Source organism: Pistacia vera, unplaced genomic scaffold, assembly GCF_008641045.1.
Source record: "Pistacia vera cultivar Batoury unplaced genomic scaffold, PisVer_v2 Contig134, whole genome shotgun sequence".
Lineage (NCBI taxonomy): Eukaryota > Viridiplantae > Streptophyta > Magnoliopsida > Sapindales > Anacardiaceae > Pistacia > Pistacia vera.
In genome coordinates, this window is record NW_022195402.1 from 509628 (window position 1) to 529171 (window position 19544).

A 19544-nucleotide genomic window follows, 5' to 3' on the forward strand; every position below is an offset into this window, starting at 1 on the left:
CGTGGCATAGGACTGCTCAGGATTCACTTTTTCGTCGAGTCTCAGCTTTACCGGCACCCTGCTCGGGGCACGATTTGTGCTTGCTGGTCCCTGGGAGCCCGTAGGCTGACCTTTTGCCACTTGCTTGCCCTTACGTCTACGCGCCATAGTGCTCGCGGCATGGGCTATTGCCCTTTGCCGCGCTTTCACGCGACCTGCAGGCGTCTTTGGCGGTTGCACCGCCCTAGCTGTTGTAGATGACATGCCTTGGTCCAAATGGTCCAACCTTTGGTTGACCGTCTGGAAAGTATTGTCGAACCTCTCCAGGTAGTTTCTGATGGCGGGGTCAAGTTGTGAAGCTGCCGGGATATCCCCCGCAGCATTTTGCGAAACTGGAGGTACCCTCGAGGGGGTATCCCCTTGGGTCAAGGGAACTCCTTCAGCACGCTGATTAGCTTGCTCTAGCTCAGATTGGCGGGCCATTTGCTGCTGTAGGACCAGTAGGTCAAAGATTCTCCTGATGAAGGGTAGAAGCTAAATTAGCCCTTCCTCTAGTGCCAAACTATTGATGCTGGATTTTGGCAGCAACTAATCAACACCTGTGTAGCGTTGTTTGGACAAGGAACACACGTGAATATGAATTATAAATAAGGAATAAATGCGATGAAAGTTTTTAAAGTGGTTCGGATGCTAAGGTAGCAAGTCCTACGTCCACTGATGTATATTGATATGGTGGGTCAGGTTGCTAAAGCAGACTGACTTGCAAATGATTGAACAGTAATTACAAAGCTTTTAGAGAGGGAGAATTCCAATATAAAATTGATCAAATCCCCTTAATGAAGGGGTCTNCATACCTTCTGTAATACTTCACCAAACTATCAACTGAATCAAACACCATTCCAATATGAGGCTCCACTTCTTCCTCTGCACATCCCGTATCTTCTAATTCATCACATTCATTTTCCTGATTCAATGGTTTTATAATAAATAAAATTAGAATGTAAACGCATCATAATAAACAATACAATACACCATATTTGAAAAATTTTCTAAAACAATTTACCTCAACATCATTGAAACGCGGCAAACTGGACTCTTCCATATTCAGTTATTTCATGCACAACTAATACCAGTTTTTGCGTTCACGAATCTAGTTCATAACTGTCACCAACAAATATTATCTATCAAACATGTATTCAATCCATTCAAGCATATATTCAATCTAAAATAGAATATAAAATAAGTCAAAAATTCTTTACCTTAACAAACAAATCCTAGCTTTAGCAGTTTTGATATTTACTTTTGTTTCAAGGTTATCTCTGTAGAACGAGATATTGCTATTGGTGCTTGGACGAGATATTGCTGCTGGTGCTTGGCTGTTGAGGAAGCAACCGGCCTCAAGGAATCACAACACGCAAGAAGGAAAAGCTAAGAAAACCATATGGCGCAGACGAAGAACAGAAGAAAAACAAATGACGGAGACGAAGGAGAAGAGAAGAAAAAAAATTGGCGCTTAAAAATGAAGCGTATTAGACAAGCCATTCGTTATTATTAATTAAAAAAAAAATAACAAATATGGACGCCAGTCCATGTATTTTGGATGGCCGTCCATGTACATTGGACGGCTGTCCAGAATATTTTGGATGGCCGTCCCTAGTAGATGGACTGGCGTCCATGTAGTTTGGACGGCCGTCCCTAGTAGATGGACGCTAGTCCATATACTAGGGACGGCCGTCCATATTTACATTATATTTTAAAAAAAAAAATTAATAATAAAAAAATTTTACAAACTGGGGACGAGCGTCCATCATTTAGGGACGGCCAGTCCATATAGATGGACGGCCGTCCAAATTAGCAGGGTCCAAATTAGTAGGACGAGCGTCCATATTTGTGGACTAGCGTCCATATAATATGGACTCCCGTCCTGCTAATTTGGACGGGCGTCCATTTATGTCTGTTTTCAATCGGTCCAACGTGGCGGCTTTCACGTGTTTCGGTGCAACTTTTTGGTGGATATAGCATTTTTGCTTTATTTATACCCTTTTACTATGGAGAAAAAATCACTTGGGATCTTTTTCCTCTTTAGGACCGAATCCTAGTTATATTCACTTCTTATTTTCGGTCTACTTCCTTATTCCCTTAGACTTATTATTCAATGTTGATTTTTATTAATGTTTGATTTTGAACACCAACGATTCGCACATGTAAAGTGCTAAGAGGGTCTTAGAAATTATATATAATGGTTCCATGAGATTTGAATATGGTACTAAGATTATATATGTTGCGGAAAATATAAATAATAGATTGACAAGAGAAGTTTTTATAGTGGTTCGGATGCTTAAAGCAAATCCTATATCCACTATTATTTTATTGTTCTCTAACTATTTCTATGATATTGTCGATAAAACATACAAAGATGGAGAAGTATTTTGCTTTACAGAGAGAAAGAATGAAGCTCAAATCTATGTTTAGAAAGAATGAAGCTCAAATCTATGTTTAACTTTCATATACTCAACCCCTATTTTTTCATAAAGAGAAGTGCTAATGTATACACCTTTGAGGTCAATGTAATAAGTGTTTTGTAAGTTGCCTTGATACATAGACAGCTATCATCCGTTCTTCTCTTAAAATGAAGTATGGTTGGTATAAGATATCTTTGAGGCGGTATGAGCTTGACAGGAAGTATAATTTATCTTTTAAACACTTGTTAAGTTATCATCAACGTGACTTTTTTGACATAACAATTCTATTTCCTATTTTGGAGAATGTTCCTAAGATAATTGGCTTAAAACGTAAGTTATATCAAATAGGGAAATTACAATATTGCTCTTGGGGAATTTAAGCACTACACAAGTCTTCACAGGTATGGTAACGATAGTGTTCATCGTTAATGTAGCGAGGTACTATTCACAAATCACAAGTACTACAGAGATGAAATTGTTCACAATTATTGNGTTAGGTTTGGCCAAGCAGATATTGAGCGTGACACCGAAGGGGAATCCAATGCAATTTGCGAGAAGATTGGGGCTCGAAAGTGTAATAAGGAATTTAGAGGAGGCGGTGTTCGAGTACGCGGAGGTGCAGGAGATAATGGAGAAGAGAGGGAAGGGTGATCAAGTGGAGTATTTGGTGAAATGGAAAGACGGTGGAGATAACGAATGGGTGAAAGCGAGATTGATCGGGGAGGATTTAGTGATGGACTATGAAGCCGGGTTGGAATACGGTGTGGCTGAGGGTGTACTGGGGAAGAGAATGGGTGATGATGGGAAGCAAGAGTATTTGGTTAAATGGACGGATATTGATGAGGCGACGTGGGAGCCTGAGGAGAATGTTGATCCTGATTTGATCAAGGAGTTTGAGGATGGGCCTGGTGAGGTCCAAATAAGTGAAACTAATGGGCCTGAGCCCAGTAGATGTTAGGGGGGGTTGTAATTTTTTTCACCGTTTTGAAAGTATTGTTGATTAATTAATTAATGTGATTAAAGAATGGGAATATTATTTGTTATTCTGAAGAATCCATTAAAATGATAATTTATTACCAAAATTAGAAAGGTCAATCCAGACATTCTCTATTTCTCATTACAAATCCACCCACAGCGTAAACAATACGCACGAGGCCTAAATTTACCATAATTAGTTAGACTTCGGAACTAGTCTTGTGTTTATTATTTTCCTTATACGAGAAGAGAAGAGAAAATACTACTAATTTTAAGGTTAATCAATCTTTTCTTATCTTGAAAACTTTTCATATTATTTATCGGTTTTTGTTAATTAATAGGTTTTTTTTAGGAGTGTTCGGGTCAACTTGACCGCAGCTTAACTAATCCTCTAGGCTCTGTTTTAAAACCTGGATTAGACCGATCGGTTCAATAGGGAGTCGACATTTACTCCGGTTCGGGTTAACATAAAAACAGGGAATGTCATTAAACCCGCTTTAGATCGGTAATGGACCGACGGAACAGTACAAAACCGTCGGTCCAATCAGCCGGAGCTTAAAACGGTTCGTTATTTTTGGGTATCTGATCCTAAAAAATTCATATTCCTAAACCAATTTGCAGCACCGTTTCATTTAAATAAAAAAACCAAATTGCATTTTCCATTTTCATCTTCTGTTCTTCTTCACTTACTCTAAATCTACAGTGTAAAGAAGAAGAAGTAAGGGAAGGGTAAGGAAGAAGAAAGAGAAGAGGAGACAAGAGAAAGAGTAAGGAAGAAGATTAGAAGAAAGGAAAGAGGAGATGAAGAGAAAGAGAAGGAAGAAAGAAGAGAAGAGGAGAGAAAAATTACAGTGGAGAGACTAGAGAGACGCGAATGTGTTAGAAGAAAGAAGAAAGAAGAAAGTGATGACAGGGAGTGACAGGGAGAGAGAGAAAAAAAAGAGAAAGATGGAAGTGATGGGGAAAGAAAAAAAAAATTAATAATGAAATTTGTAGGGTGTATTTACTTTATTTTAAACTTATAGGGGTTTATAGGTAAATTTAGGGATGTATTTGCTTATTTTAAACTTATAACAATTAATGAAATTATTTAAAGATGTGATTGCTATATACCGATCAGACTGACCGGTCTAACTGATTGGACCGGTCAACCCTCGAACCGACCCCTTGACTGGGTCAACTAGCGGTTCGGTTTTTAAAAAAATGCTTTTAGGTGGGATCTTAAAGTTAACAACTAGATAAATCTCTAATGATGACCTTTATTAGTATGAGTAAGATCTTGAAAGTAACTACCAGATAAATCTTTAGTAGTGACCTTTATTAGCTTGAAGTTAACGACTGAGTGAACTTCCAGTGATCATCCGTATTAGGGGCTAAAATGAATTTAACTCAAGAACTTTTGAATAATCAACTCAAGAGTTCTGGTTGAACTTGGTCAATTGTGGTTTAATAAGTTAATTATTATGAATAATAAAGTTTATCTATATTTTTAAAATAAGAAAAATGTTATCATTACAAATACCTATACAAAGTGAAAAAAAAAACAAAGAAAAAACGGAAAAAGAGGGAGAGAGAAAGAGAGAAATCATGAAGATGAAGTGTAACAATCATCTTTGAATGCCTTTCTTTATACCTCTTTTATATCTATCTTTGTAAACAATACAGATGACAGACATTACCCTTTTAAGTATTTTAATAGAAAATAATTGATTTTTTTTTTTAACTTTTTAAATGTAGCATAAGTATAACATTAACAAGGAGATGTGTTGGCATATTTGTCTTGTCTCCTTTAGTCATTACGTTACTATTTAATCACAAGCCAAAACCCTCCCACCCCCGACCCACAATGCATGCAAAAACTGACTCAGAGGGGACCAGCATTGACGCCTCATGGCTGCCAAGGTCTCCAAGGAGGCCCATATACTACGTCCAGAGCCCTTCCAACCACGACGTCGAGAAGATGTCATACGGCTCCAGCCCCGCCGGCTCCCCTGCCCATCATTACTACCACTGCTCGCCCATCCACCACTCTCGTGAGTCCTCCACCTCGCGGTTCTCCGCCTCCTTGAAGAACCCCAGAAACCTCTCCCCTTGGAAACACGTGCAGCTTCATCAAGACGACGACGACGACGAAACGGACGGTCGCTATGGAGGGTCTACTGATAAAGTCAGATTGTACTTGTGTATTTGTTTGTTCTTCGTTGTCATGTTCACCGTGTTTTGCTTGATCTTGTGGGGCGCCAGCAAGGCTTACAAGCCTAAAATCATCGTCAAGGTACATGCTTTTTTGCTCTGATATTGTTTCCACTGAGTTGACTCGTTGATGATCAACCGAGTAGAGCACTCAATGACTCTGTTTTCCTTGTCTGGCTCTGGCACACTTTTTTATGCGTTTCAGTCGAATTAACTCCAATAATCTGTATTGGGTAACTCAATAACTGGCTCTTGACTCGATTTTCTACCGAGTGAAGCCAGTGACTCAGTTCGGAGTTTTATCGAGAAACGAAATATTAGGTGATTAGACGCCGTTTTGGAAGTTAAAATCCCGTGTATTTAGCCTTTTCTTGATTAAATTGTTTAAAGATTTTACTATAAACTATAAAGTATAAAAAAATGTGCGCTTATTTGTGGCTTTTAATGTGGCGTGGGAACAGAACATCGTGTTCGAGAATTTTAATGTTCAAGCAGGTAATGATGGATCAGGGGTGCCAACAGATATGCTGTCTCTAAATTCAACGGTCAAGATCTTATACAGAAACCCAGCTACATTCTTCGCCGTCCACGTCACTTCTACTCCCCTGGAGCTTCACTATTTCCGTCTCAAACTGGCCGCCGGACAGGTAAATCCATGGCCACCAACTTAATCTCAAAATACTTTTTGCCCTTTCAGAGTAAGGTTAGAATGGTCAATATGGAGTTAGAGTCCAAGATTAGTCCTTATTTAAGTGTGAAAAGAAGAGTAAATCACATTTTCCTACCCAAGGTTTGGCAAACCTAAACCCTGGTTTCATATATTGCAGATTCTCACTCTTTAATTAACATATAACTGTTTAATCTAACGGTTAAAAAGGTAAAATAGTCATTTCAAAGATAAAAATTTTAAAATAATCTTTCATTTTTCAAATTCACCTCATCGGCGATTTCAGGCTATTCCGACACAATCGACCCCTCTTGACACCATTATTATAATTCCCTTAACCCTCACATCAAAACACCTAAACTCCCCGCCTGATTGAACCCCCCAATCATCAGCTGTCACTTTTAATGTTAATTGGCGTTTTATCCAAATTCTGACAAGTCTTGGCATCGAAAACCACCCCTAAAGCCACCAATAGCATCGTCGGCTTATCCCCACCAAAACCGCCAACATCGCCGATTGCAATTGCCCGCCAATCGTCGCCTTCCTCTCTCTTAGGTTTTTACATTTTTTTGTCCCTTTCTAGGCAAATTTTGGCATCTCACTGAGGTGTAATCAGGTGAAAAAGTTAGGGGTTTTGGTGAGGAGGATAAAGGGATACTGATGGTGGTGTGAGAAGGTCCAATGGTGTTAGAAGCTAGATTCTTGGCGTGGCAGAGATCCTTTAGGGGTTATTTGTGAGAAATTTGAGATATAGTGGTTATTTTGAAAAAAAAAAAAAAAAAAAAAAAAAGTAACACCTTAATTTAAGGGTGGAAATCTGACATTTATGAAAAAGGGTGGGAAAATGTCGTTTACTCGCGAAAAGAAATATGGGTTGAAAGTATCGAAGACTTTTTGAATGGGATTGGGTGTCTTTATTCGAGTGCCTGTAAAAGACTGGAAAGTTTGCAGAAAAATATAATGCCAGTCTATTTATTGGGAAGCGTAATTGGGTCCACTCTTCTTGTAATTACTCCTTGTTTACTTCTTTGGCTTCAAGCAATCTAACTCTTTACAACATGGCTTCATTGTATCTGCTTTACTTAGTAGAATCAAAATCAATGACGTGATAGAACATTATTTCTCGCATGCTCTGTTTCTTGCAATGTTAACAGTTTTGGTTTGTTCTGTGACTTCTAGGTCGGAGAGACAATCTCCTGACATACATATTTGTCTCACAATACTTAAGTTTAGGACTTACACAATGATAGATAATGAAATCCATGTTCCAGTGTGTATGGGTTTATCATTATCACCTTGAGGTCCATTCCTTATTGTGTAAGTTTTGAACTTAAATGGCGCGTGTGTTGTAAGGTTGATACATGTTTTAGAGGTTTGTTTTCTTTGTCTTTAGATAATTGATTACGAAGTCAGGAATGGTAGTTGTTTCGAATTCAATAATTTAATTAATGGTTTTAGAATAGTACTTGTGAAGTGGTGGGCGTTTTTATTAATCTAATTGATTTGTCTATAAATGGATGAAGTAGATGAAGAAGTTTACTGAATCAAGGAAGAGTCAGAGGAAGGTGGTGACAGTGGTGAAAGGACATCAAGTGCCGCTCTATGGTGGGGTTTCAGTTCTTGCAAGTGCTAGAGATCAGCAGCACCTTGCGAGAGTCGAGGTTCCCCTGAACTTGACATTTTTGGTGAGGTCAAGGGCTTACATTTTGGGAAGACTGGTGAAATCCAAGTTTTATAGCCACATTCGTTGCTTGGTCACTTTGAAAGGCAACAAACTCGGCAAGCCTCTAAACTTGACTAATTCATGTAATTATGATTGATGATCTTCTTGATCATTTCTCAAAAACTATCTTGATTACTTCTTGCTTCTTGAAATTTCTGTTCACATAAACTGAATCTATCTTTAGATGGTTCAAATTCAAGGTGCCAATAGAAGGATTTGGAGTTCATTGACAATGTAAATTTACTAGGTCTATTCATATAGTTCATCATTGTAAACTAGATTTATTTTCTGTGAAGCTATTCTTGCGAATGCTCATTGTTTTAGTTTTTTCTTTTGAAATTAATCTGTGCTTGATTTGTTCATCACGAACTTGTAAAAACAGCTTTTATGAGGAAATAGGCATAACATTCAACTGATGCAGAAGTTACGAAGGACTTGAACACTTAACGGAGATAACACACAGAACAGAGACACCAAGACTCATACAAGACCATGAAACAATCAAACAACACACTGATGATAAACTTGAAGGAGTTTATTTTAATATTCCTTGTGCTTCTCTTCATTTGCATGGGAGCCTGGTAGCTTCTCTTTGATCTGCTCGAAGATTCCTTTCTTCTCCTTCTCATTGCCTTCTGCACAATGCTCATGTGCACAACATGCGGGAGCAATGCCCTCTTCGGCTTTCTTGTGCTGACCAGGAAGTTTTTCTTTGATTTTCTCTAGAAAGCCTTTTTTGTCATCTGGATGAGTTGCTTCTGCATTTGCTTTCTCATCATATTTCTCTACTGGAATGGAAGAGTCTTTGTTCTCTATAGTTTCTTCCTTTTCACCAGAGATTTTCTCCTTGATCTTTTCCTTCAATCCCTGCTTCTTCTTCTTCTTTTTCTTCTCCCCATTTTCGTCCTCTTCTTCGCTTGACTGCAAGTTTCAGTAACCCTGCTTTGTTAGTAAAAGGTTGATAGCCAAAACACCATTGTTGCTGGAAACAAAATTTTATTTGTTTATTATATGAAGGTTAATGAGAGCTTACGGAGCTTGAGTCGCTGTGAGATTGTTGAAGCGTTTCTTAATAGTCAGGATAGGTGCTTTGATCAACACAGTTGGGAGGGGTTGCCGTGCCGATAGCCATCACGGTGGCTGGACCTTCGGCACGTTGAGCCTTGCGAACTTCATCAACAGTCACCATTTTTCTCTTTCAATAAAGAAGGCGGTAAAGGGTTGAGTATTGTATTTTCTGAGGAAATAAAATGAGTGTTGTGGATTTGGATGATAGTTTTGGTGAGTATTTATAAGAAGGGAAGAAGGCTTGGTAGATGAAGACCACGTGATATTTAGAATAGCGAAGTCGATAATAAAATGTTATAAAAGCCCAACAACTTTCAGAGGCTGGCTGGCACGTGACGCGTGTGTTTGGTGTATCTAAACATTACTTGACTATCGAACCTCCACATGATCGGGAGTTTTTGTTTGTTCTCACTTACCAAGTTTCTCCAATCCAAATCAAACATTTCTTCTTCAATTAATCTACCCAATTGGACGGTTCTGATTGATTAATTACTAGTTTCATTAAGGGTAATTGGATAATTAACTCACAGCTCACAAGGTTAAGATATTTTTTGGATTTCAATCAAACCACTTTTCCTATAATCTCAATGGCACAATGTCATTTCAATGATAACTTAAACTTTTAATATAATATTGTTGGACCAGGTAACTTCATACATCGATGGCATATACATAATTTAGATATGAAAACCAAATGAATATAAATATAAATATAAATAAAATACAATACCTAACTTATAATTTGAATTTGTCAAACAAATTCATCAGCATTCATCACAATTAAATCATCTCGTGATGGTTGAGTTAGTATTAAATATCATTTTTTAGTTTTCATATTTAAATCGTTAGGTTACAAATAAATAATTATTCTAATAAAAAAATTAGGAATTAGATTGCAACAAATATATTATTAGTTGTAATTGAAAAAATCTGTATGAAGCTTGAGCTACAATTAATATTAAATCGGTCTCCACATGAATAATAATTAGTATTAATTTAAGCTCCTGCTTCGTCACAGTAGTAATATTTAATTATTTAATGCATAGAATGAAATTCGTTCTCATTTCAATGAACATACATTGTATTAATTACTTGGAATGATTGATTAATAAAATTGAATGACTATTATTGTGCTTTCATCTTCACATAGTTATCAACTTTGAAGCTTTTACAAATGTAATTTAACTCAACCTCCAATTATGATAATTAATAATTTTGGTTCTTTCTTTTCATACATGTATTGTGGATAAGATGTCTTGTAATAATCTTTCACATTAATTACATAATATATTATAAATCACAACTTATTTTAGCATTATATATAAATTAAGTTGCTTTTTGTTGCAAAGAAATCGATGATCTTTTATTTATGACGAGAGCAAAACATATTGGTTGACCTCACACTTTTCTTTTAATGGAAAATAAAGACTTAAAAGACAAAAGAAAATAAAAATAAAATAAAAGAATGGAAAACCAAAGAGAATGGGAAGTCATTCGTAATTATAGAATCCTCTGTAAAAGAATTGAAAAGGAGAGTATGCAAGAATTGATTCCTTTGTTTTTCATTGAGTATGGTATAAATTGTGTAGCTATATATAAAAGAGCATTTACAATGGATGCCTACATTTACGTGAATAATTAAAATTAAAAGATTACAGCTGTACAATCTTATAACAGAAACATAGGATCGAATCTTCCTCATTTGTTAGGCTCCTAATTTGTTGTTGAGAGTTCACCAAATCTACTACTGTGATTTCAATCATTACCGTTGCTGCATATCTCAATATTCTGATCTTCAATATCTTCAACCTTTAATTCCGTTACATTGACTTGATTCTCTACACGCCCCCTCAATCTGGAGGGTAGTTCACGGACATGCAGATTATGTTGTACATTTTTAAACTTTATGGGAGGTAATGGCTTAGTAAGTGCATCTACTAACTAATCGCGGCTTGAAATAAAATGAACCTCCAATTGTTTATTGAGCACTTGGTCTCTTACGAACTGAAAGTCAATTTCAATGTGCTTCATTCTTGCATGAAATGCAGGATTCGATGTGAGGTAAGTAGCTCCAATATTATCACACCAAAGAACCAGTGGTTGTTTTTGAGGAAGACCAAGTTCAAATAGAAGAGATTTTATCCAAGTGATCTCGGTTGCTGTATTTGCTAGCGCTTTGTATTCAGCCTTGGTATTGCTTCTAGCAACTATGGGCTGCTGCTTGCAGCGCCAAGAGATTAAATTAGAGCCCATATAGACACAGAAGGTACCAACTGAGCGGTGGTCATCTCTATTAGCCGCCCAATCAGAATCTGAGTAAGCTTGCAACCTCATATCAGTAGTATTGGTGATATAATAACCAGTAGACACCGAGTGTTTAAGATAGCATAATATACGCTTGACTGCCATCCAATGTGTATCAAGAGGTCGATGCATAAATTTACTGACTTTGTGTACCGCAAAGGCTAAATCAGGCCTTGTGAAGGATAGATATTGCAGGCTACCTATGATGTTTCGGTAGAGACTTATATCTTCAAAGGGTTGTCCATCGTTGGAAGTAAGATGACAACTAGAGGCCATGGGACTTGTGCAAGGCTTGGCTTTGTCCATGTTACTCCGTTTTAGTAAATCAGCAATATACTTTCGTTGAGTGAGGTAAATGCCATATGGATACCGAAGTGCCTCAACACCAAGAAAGAAATTTAGTGCACCTAAGTCTTTGACAGCAAAGGTATTCTTCAAGCAATCAATCACGTGAGTGATTGCATTTGAACTTGAGCTCGTTATCAAAATATCATCCACATATATAAGTATGTAAATAATAATAGCTGATTTCCGAAGAATAAATAGAGACGAATCAGCTTTACTTTCATGAAAACCCAAAGACTTGAGTTTATCCGAGAGCTTTGAGAACCATGCACTTGGGGCTTGCCGCAATCCATAAAGTGACTTGTGTAGTTTACACACATGATGTGGATATTGTGGATGAATATATCCTTAGGGTTGTAAAATGAGCAGATCCTCTTTTAAATCGTCATGCAAGAATGCATTTTGTACATCCAATTGCTTTATAGACCAATTATAAGACATGGCAAGAGAAAGCACTAAACGAATAGTGGTATGTTTGATGACTAGATTGAATGTTTCAAAAAAATCGACTCCTTCTTTTTGATGGAATCCTTTGGCGACTAGTCATGCTTTATAACATTCAATGATTCCATCCGCCTTTTTTTTTTTAATTTTAAACACCCAACGACAACCCACAACATTGGTGTTATTTGACGGTGGCACCAAAGATCAAATACCATTTTGTAGCAGCGCAGTGAATTCTTTATTCATAGCATCTTGCCAGTGGATGGATTTAGAGGCCTCAGTGTAAGAGGTTGGTTCTGTTGCTAGAGGTGATGTTTCTGCTATCAAAGCTCTTGATAAGGGGTAGTAAAGGTAGCCATCAGATTGTTGCCGAGGCTTATGGATTTGATTATTTGATCTGGTGACCGTGGAATGAGTGTTTGTAGGAGTAGGCTATGCATTGTCGTGTGGGGCATCAGCAGAGTCGATTGCATTGGTTGCTGGCTGGGTAGATGTTCCATGACCTGTTCCTGCAAAAATTGAACATAATGGTGCAAATTTGATTCTTGTGGGAATTGGGTTAGATTGCAAATCGTTGAAACTTGTTGATGGGGAAGAATTAATAAGCAGGGGAGGCATGACAGAGTTGGAAGTTGATGAGCGGGGCTTTGGTTTTTATTTTCGGAAGTGTAAGGAAAAAGATTTTCATTGAAAATGACATGTCTTGAGACATAGACCTTACCAGTAGAGAGATCAAGACACTTGTACCCTTGATGACAAAGACTATAGCCAATGAAAATGCATGTTTTGGAACGGAAATTGAGCTTATGTTGATTGTAAGACCTCAAGTTAGGCCAACATGCATAGACGAACACACGCATAAAAGAGTAATCTGGAGCACGGTTATACAACATCTCAAATGGTGATTTTTGGTTTAAAACATGTGTTGGAAGCCTATTTATCACATAAGTTGCAGTTTGGAAGGCATCTTCCCAATATATCATTGGGAGATTGGAATGTGCCAACATGCTTAGGCCAACTTCGACAACGTGTCGATGTTTTCTCTTAATAGAACCGTTTTGTTGATGTGTATGTGGGCAAGCTAGGCGATGGTTAATGCCATTGTTTGTAAAGTATGTGTTTAACTGCCTATATTCGCCGCCCCAATCAGATTGGATGGCTTTTATTTTCCTTTCAAAATGATTTTCCACATATTTTTTGGAAATTAAGAAAACCTTGCTCAACATCTTATTTGAGTTTAAGAGGAAATAACCAAATAAATTTGGAATAATCATCTAGAAAATTCACATAATATTTAGCACCAGTGGTGGAAGCAAGTCCCCATACGTCAGTTAAAAGTAAATCTAAAGGCTTTGAAGAAACAAACGTAGATAGCTTAAAAGGCAAATTATAGCTCTTAGCCATTTGGCAATTAGGGCACACAGTGTGCAATTTATTTTTCTCTACTGGAAAGTTGAAAGTGGAAAGAACTTTGTGGACGACAGGACTAGAGGCATGACCAAGTCTACGATGCCAATTATGAAATGAAACTCGAATACTGGAGTGTGCTTGAGGTAGGCTTGTTTTGGTGGTGAACGTGTAGAGGCTATCACTGAAGTGTCCTTGATGAAGGACCTTCCCAAGTAATCCTTCACAAGAAAGAAGTGAGCGTGAAATTCAAAATACACGTTATTGTCAATGCAAAATTGTTGAACAGATATCAAATTCTTTTGAATCTCAGGAACTAAAAAGACTTGATTAAGAACAAAGGTGGATGAGGTAGTTTTGAATTTAGAAGAACCAGTTTTAGAGATATGCAAACCTTGACCATTCCCACTTGAACAGTATCTAAACCATTATATTTGTTGTTGTGTTGGCTTAGATTGGAAGCATCATTTGTGAGGTGATGGGTTGCACCCGTACTTGCATGCCATTCAGTCTCCCAATTGGTAGGATTGCCATTATTCACGGCAACCATAGCTTGCTTGGGCATATCTTTTGGAGCATCCTGATAAAAAAGATCAAATTTGTGATAACATTTACGAGCTGAGTGTCCAGGCTTACCACAAACCTGACAAATAATAGAGGGCTGATTAGTGTTTCGGTTGGCCAAGTGAAAGCCACCACGATTGCCTCGCTCTCTTCCTCGAGAGCCACCACGGCCACTCCATGCAAATGGTTGTGATTGGCATTGAGCAATGTTAGCAGAAGGTTGCTGAATTGCCGGAGTGAGTTGGTGTAGAGAAAGATGTGCTTCTGTGGTTAATAAATTTCCTCGAGCGTCACACTATCTGTGCGAGCAGAAATTGAAGCCACGAAATTGTCATATTCATGGCAAAGACCTGCAAGAATATAGGTGATAGTATCATCTCGTATCATTGGCTGCCTTGTGATCGCTAGCTCATCCACTAGCCTCTTGATGAAGTGGAAATATTCTGTGGCTGATTGATTGCCTTTAGTTGCAGTGGCCAGTTGTGTGCGGATTTGAACAATGTGCACACGAGATTTTGAGGAGAAAGTATCATCTAATGCATGCCAGACATCATAGGAGGTTGTATAATTAACAACTTGAGCAAGCACTCCTTTGGTAAGAGAGGACATGAGAGTGCTAAGGATGAGGTTGTCCTGCTTGACCCATTGAGAGTAAGCAGGATTGAGTCTCTCAGAAACAACATTGGTTTTAGGGTGGGACACAGAAATTGTTTTTGGTGGTTTTGTTATGGTTCCATCGAGGTAACCAAAGAGGTCCTGACCTCGAAAATATGGTACCATCTGTGCTTTCCAAAGTAGATAATTATCTTGGCTTAGTTTGATAGTAGAAATATTAGGCATGGAGACAATGGAGGGAGATTGTGTTTCAGGATTGGAGGAAGACATTTAGACATTGGTCTTTTGATGGCTATACGGATACCATGTAAAAGAATTGAAAATGAGAGTATGCAAGAACTGATTCCTTTATTTTTCATTGAGTATGGTATAAACTATACAGCTATATATAAAAGAGCATTTACAACGGATGCCTACATTTACGTGAATAATTAAAATTAAAAGATTACAGCTATACAATCTTATAACAGAAATGTTGGATCGAATCTTCCTCATTTGTTAGGCTCCTGATTTGTTGTTGAGAGTTCACCAAATCTGCTGCTGTGATTTTGGTCATTACTGCTGCTGCATATCTCAATATTCTGATCTTCAATATCTTCAGCCTTTAATTCCATTACATTGACTTGATTCTCTACATACATTGACTTGATTCTCTACATCCTCTAAGCAATATCAACACTATCGTGCCTAATTTATTAGCGGTCAGATTTGTGCCAAGTGTCCTTAAGGTGTGTCGAAGGCTGATAGCTTGGATCCTCCCACCTGTCATCTCATTAGTACTTGCCTTATCTCAAGGTGATTACTGTCAAAAGCATGAGTTAAGCTGCCATTAGCTTGGCCCAACCTGTTACAAGCATGAGGATTACTGACCTAGATCCTAATCAAGGGGGTTATACGTGTAAGAAACCTCGTAACACCCATTCTCAACCACTATTAGACGAGTCAAGTATAAAAGGAGCGCCCACGGTCTCTGTTCTAAGGGATTCTAGTATTAGTAAAGTCTAAGAGAAAAATATATTGATCTGTTTTAGAGAGAGTTTAGAGGAATAGGTCACGAGAGCTAAATGTCCTTCATTTATCTCGTGAGCTTCCCTTTGTAACCTCATTCAACCCTATAACACCTCTCAATAATAACACGAAAATAGATGTAGGTTTGGTTTCCATACCATTGAACTACTATAAAGCCTTTTTTGTTATTTACTTTATTACGTCGTTTTAGCAAATTTGTTGGTTACCAGTAACTACGTGTATATCTTACATGATCCCTTCTGAGGCCAGTTGGGTATCTCTGGTTGATATGAATTATCTCATCAACAAACACTATGGAGGACCACAGTTTCAACAATAAGTCCAGATTTAAATCCAAAATATATTCCCCACATAAACTCTTTCCTATGGTGTTTTGCTTGTTTATAATTGATTTCTTCTTATTTCATCCAAAATAAAGAATACACATACGCTTGACATATTACCATACTCAACAAGCACATAATTTCTCAGGCTTGAGGCCTAACCAGGCTGTATAATCTAGAAGATTGAGTTCTAATCATATATACCCAAAGGAAGGAATATTTCGATTAGGGTCTTTTCAATGTTGTTTGAAATGAGATTTGGGACATCCTTCCCAATGTTAAGCATAAGCCCAGTCACCATGGACAATTTTGTTTGGGTCGTAGAGACTAGGTCAAAGATAAACTTCTCAATTTCAATAACCGGGCACGAACCAGTTAAAAGAGCAGCCACCCCAGGCCTAAAGGTGGTTCCGCTCTCGTTAGCAAGTCAATTGGAAATTCAAACTCTGGTATCATAAAAAGCAAATATTTACGATGCCGAAACTTTTTATCTAATCTTAAATTTGCATGACTGTTGTATTTATCTCAATATTTTTTATAAGTCATTTAGCAGCTGTATGACTTGAATATTCTCTCTTTCTTTTTTGGGAGTTGACATATTTTGATCGATTCAGTCTAAACCTTGTTAAGCTATTAATTTTCATTGAAATTATTAAGAAGGCTGAGTCTAAAATACTGGGCGGTGAAGTCACAAGACTGGTATAAAGTCTCACAATTGAAAAACAGAAAATAATAAGAAAATCGGGAATCCTGAACAAGTCCCTTAAAGGGTAAAAATATTCTTAGATACCTTATCTATAATCATCAAGTAGCTACAAAATAATGTATTATATAATTTTAAACAAATATATATATGTTAAACGTGTTTTTATTTTTTTTATTCTTTTAATATTTTTTTCAACAAACTTTTATTATTTTCTGTTGTTTCTTTATTAAGTATTTCAGATTCATTGAAATTTAGTTATTCTGATGGGAGTTTTATTTTATTCAATTATTGGGGAATTTCATATGATTTAAGATTGGTTTTATTACATCTATTTATGACCAACAACTATATTTTTACTATAAATAAGGAATGAATCATATAGTGTTCAGACTCAGATTTTACTCAAAAGTGTTATATGCTATTGAAAATTTTATTTTATAAACAAGTACCAGAAAGACCTTTGCTATATAGCAGTTTAATTTAGGGTTCCATACTGTATCCTGGAGGTTAGACTGCCATATATTTGAGCTTGTTTTGCATCAGGATGTTGTCCTAGAGAGGCGGAATTTATCCTTAAGGATAATGCTTTGTAACATGTTTTGACTTTATTTGACATAGAATTGACGGAATCAAATTAAAAAATCCATTTTTCATCAATTATTTCCTACATTTCAACATTCTCACAACACACAATAAAAATTTATAAATGAACAGATGTAAACTTGTTTACTATCTTTAAGCGAATTTGATCGGTATCGAAACATTATAATATATATTGTGCCAAACAATTGAATGTAATTATGTAAAAAATTATTTTCTATCTTAATATATAAACGATAGATTTTGAAGTAATTATCTATTTAATTTGATAGAGTTTTATTGATACATAAATAATGAGCTTGTTTGTTTGTTTTTCCAACTTATTAATTTCGTACCCTGTAAGTTTATAAATATTTTTTTTTTTTATCGTAGTATGAATATGAATCATCAGCTTATAATTGTCTTCCTAACATCTCCCTATAGAAAATACCCTTATATAATTAAGCTTTTCAAATCTGTATCCATATAAAATTTCACTTAGATATCATATCATACAAATTCATGCTTTCAAATTTTTTTAATACTTAAGAAAAGTTCAGATTTAAAAAAAGAAAAAGAAAAAGAAAAATAAATAATCTATAAAAGAAAAAATTCTCAGAAATGCATTGGAATTTCTCTGTCAGCTCAATCTTATATATATATAGACGTGCCTTGATCAAAACAATTTGGAGGATTTGCCTTCAGCACGTTGAACTTTGCGGGATTCCCAGACGTCAGCCGGTCACCGTCTCTGCTGTAATGTCTAATAGAAAATTATTAGGAATTTAGCAATATTTTTTTAGAGTTCCTCAGTTGAATATTCAACACTTTGTTTTGAAGAATTCAGATTTGATAAGATTCAATACATTTATTTTAAGAATAAGATGTTTACATCAATACTAGCTAGTTCGTGATGATAATTTGACTCTAGTATGGGTAGGTGAAAACGAGTAATTTATATGTAGATGCGATGAATTCAAACCTCTCAACTATCATTCGGTGGTTTAACGGTCAACTAGGATTCTTGGGTATATTATTTAAGAGGTCTTGAGTTCTATTTACTTGGATTGTTAATAGGAGTGGTTACTCCTAGGATTTACCTGATCTTTAACTTCAAGGGAATTAGTTGAGACACGTACAAACTGACTTGGATCCCGGTAAAAAAAAAAAAAAAATTCTCATCACTGTAAATGTATTGATTTCATTTATAAATTTTCATTATTTATTATATTAATAAACAATTAATTAAAGACTCTAGGTCAGATAAAGGATTTGATTAGACTCAATTGGTCGGTGAAGCCTAAAATTTACTAAACTAAATTCAAAAAGTTACAAGTGGATAAGTTCTTCCTTAATATTAATTTATGGGTTGGACAGTTTGACAAGTTACAAGACAAAAAGAACTTTTATGTTCCCAAGTAAACCAGAAAGGTAGAAGCATCACTTTGTTGAATATTCCTTTTAGTATATAAGAAATGTGATCAAAACAATTTGGAGGATTTGCCTTTTCAATCGCCATGGTTGTTGCAGCCTGACCCTTGGAGCTTCTTTTAAACGTCACCATTTTTACTCTAATGTTTAATACCAAGTTGTTGTGATGTTTTATTGAACAAAGACGTTGAATTGGCTCCATTATATTTCTAAGAAATTGATGACAAGTCATGCAATTGAATATTTCTCTAGTCCCGTTTGTCGTCTTGACATTTACATTAATTAAAATCCAACATTATTTAAATGAGTAATTTTTCCAAAAAAAAGGACTTAAAAAAGAGGTATAATTTAACACCATTCTAATTAAAAATTCATAAAAGGCCAAAATATCGTTCTACGACTCTCAAATGCTTGGCTGAAACTTCCAATTTCAAAGATGTTCTGTCTAATATATTAATTTGAAACAGATTTACATAAATATTTTATTTTAAGATCTACCTAGACTTAGACCCGTTACCATACTTAACCAACACGACAAGTTTTCTTATGACAACATTCATCTATTATTATTATTATTATGAGAATTTAATTTGAAACTACGTGAGTAATTGATTTGTTAATAGTTGAATCATATTTCTATCAGTACATTTATAATAGATACTTTCAATTTTTGTGGGTTCAAGGATTCATACTTACCAACAACAACGATATTCTTAAACAGTAACATCGT

General features: G+C 36.2%; 2 protein-coding genes across 2 annotated transcripts; both read left to right on the forward strand.

Moving 5' to 3' along the window:
• The first annotated feature begins 2844 nt into the window (after positions 1-2844).
• LOC116122440 (signal recognition particle 43 kDa protein, chloroplastic-like) lies at positions 2845-3484 on the forward strand. Its single transcript, XM_031408284.1, has one exon. The coding sequence runs from the start codon at positions 2845-2847 to the stop codon at positions 3397-3399; it is 555 nt and encodes a 184-aa protein (XP_031264144.1). The 3' UTR covers positions 3400-3484.
• A 1778-nt stretch (positions 3485-5262) lies between these two features.
• Positions 5263-8151, forward strand: LOC116122425. Its single transcript, XM_031408274.1, has 3 exons — positions 5263-5691; positions 6071-6256; positions 7803-8151. Exons 1-3 carry the CDS (start codon positions 5263-5265, stop codon positions 8094-8096), a joined length of 909 nt encoding a protein of 302 aa, XP_031264134.1. The 3' UTR covers positions 8097-8151.
• Positions 8152-19544: the final 11393 nt, after the last annotated feature.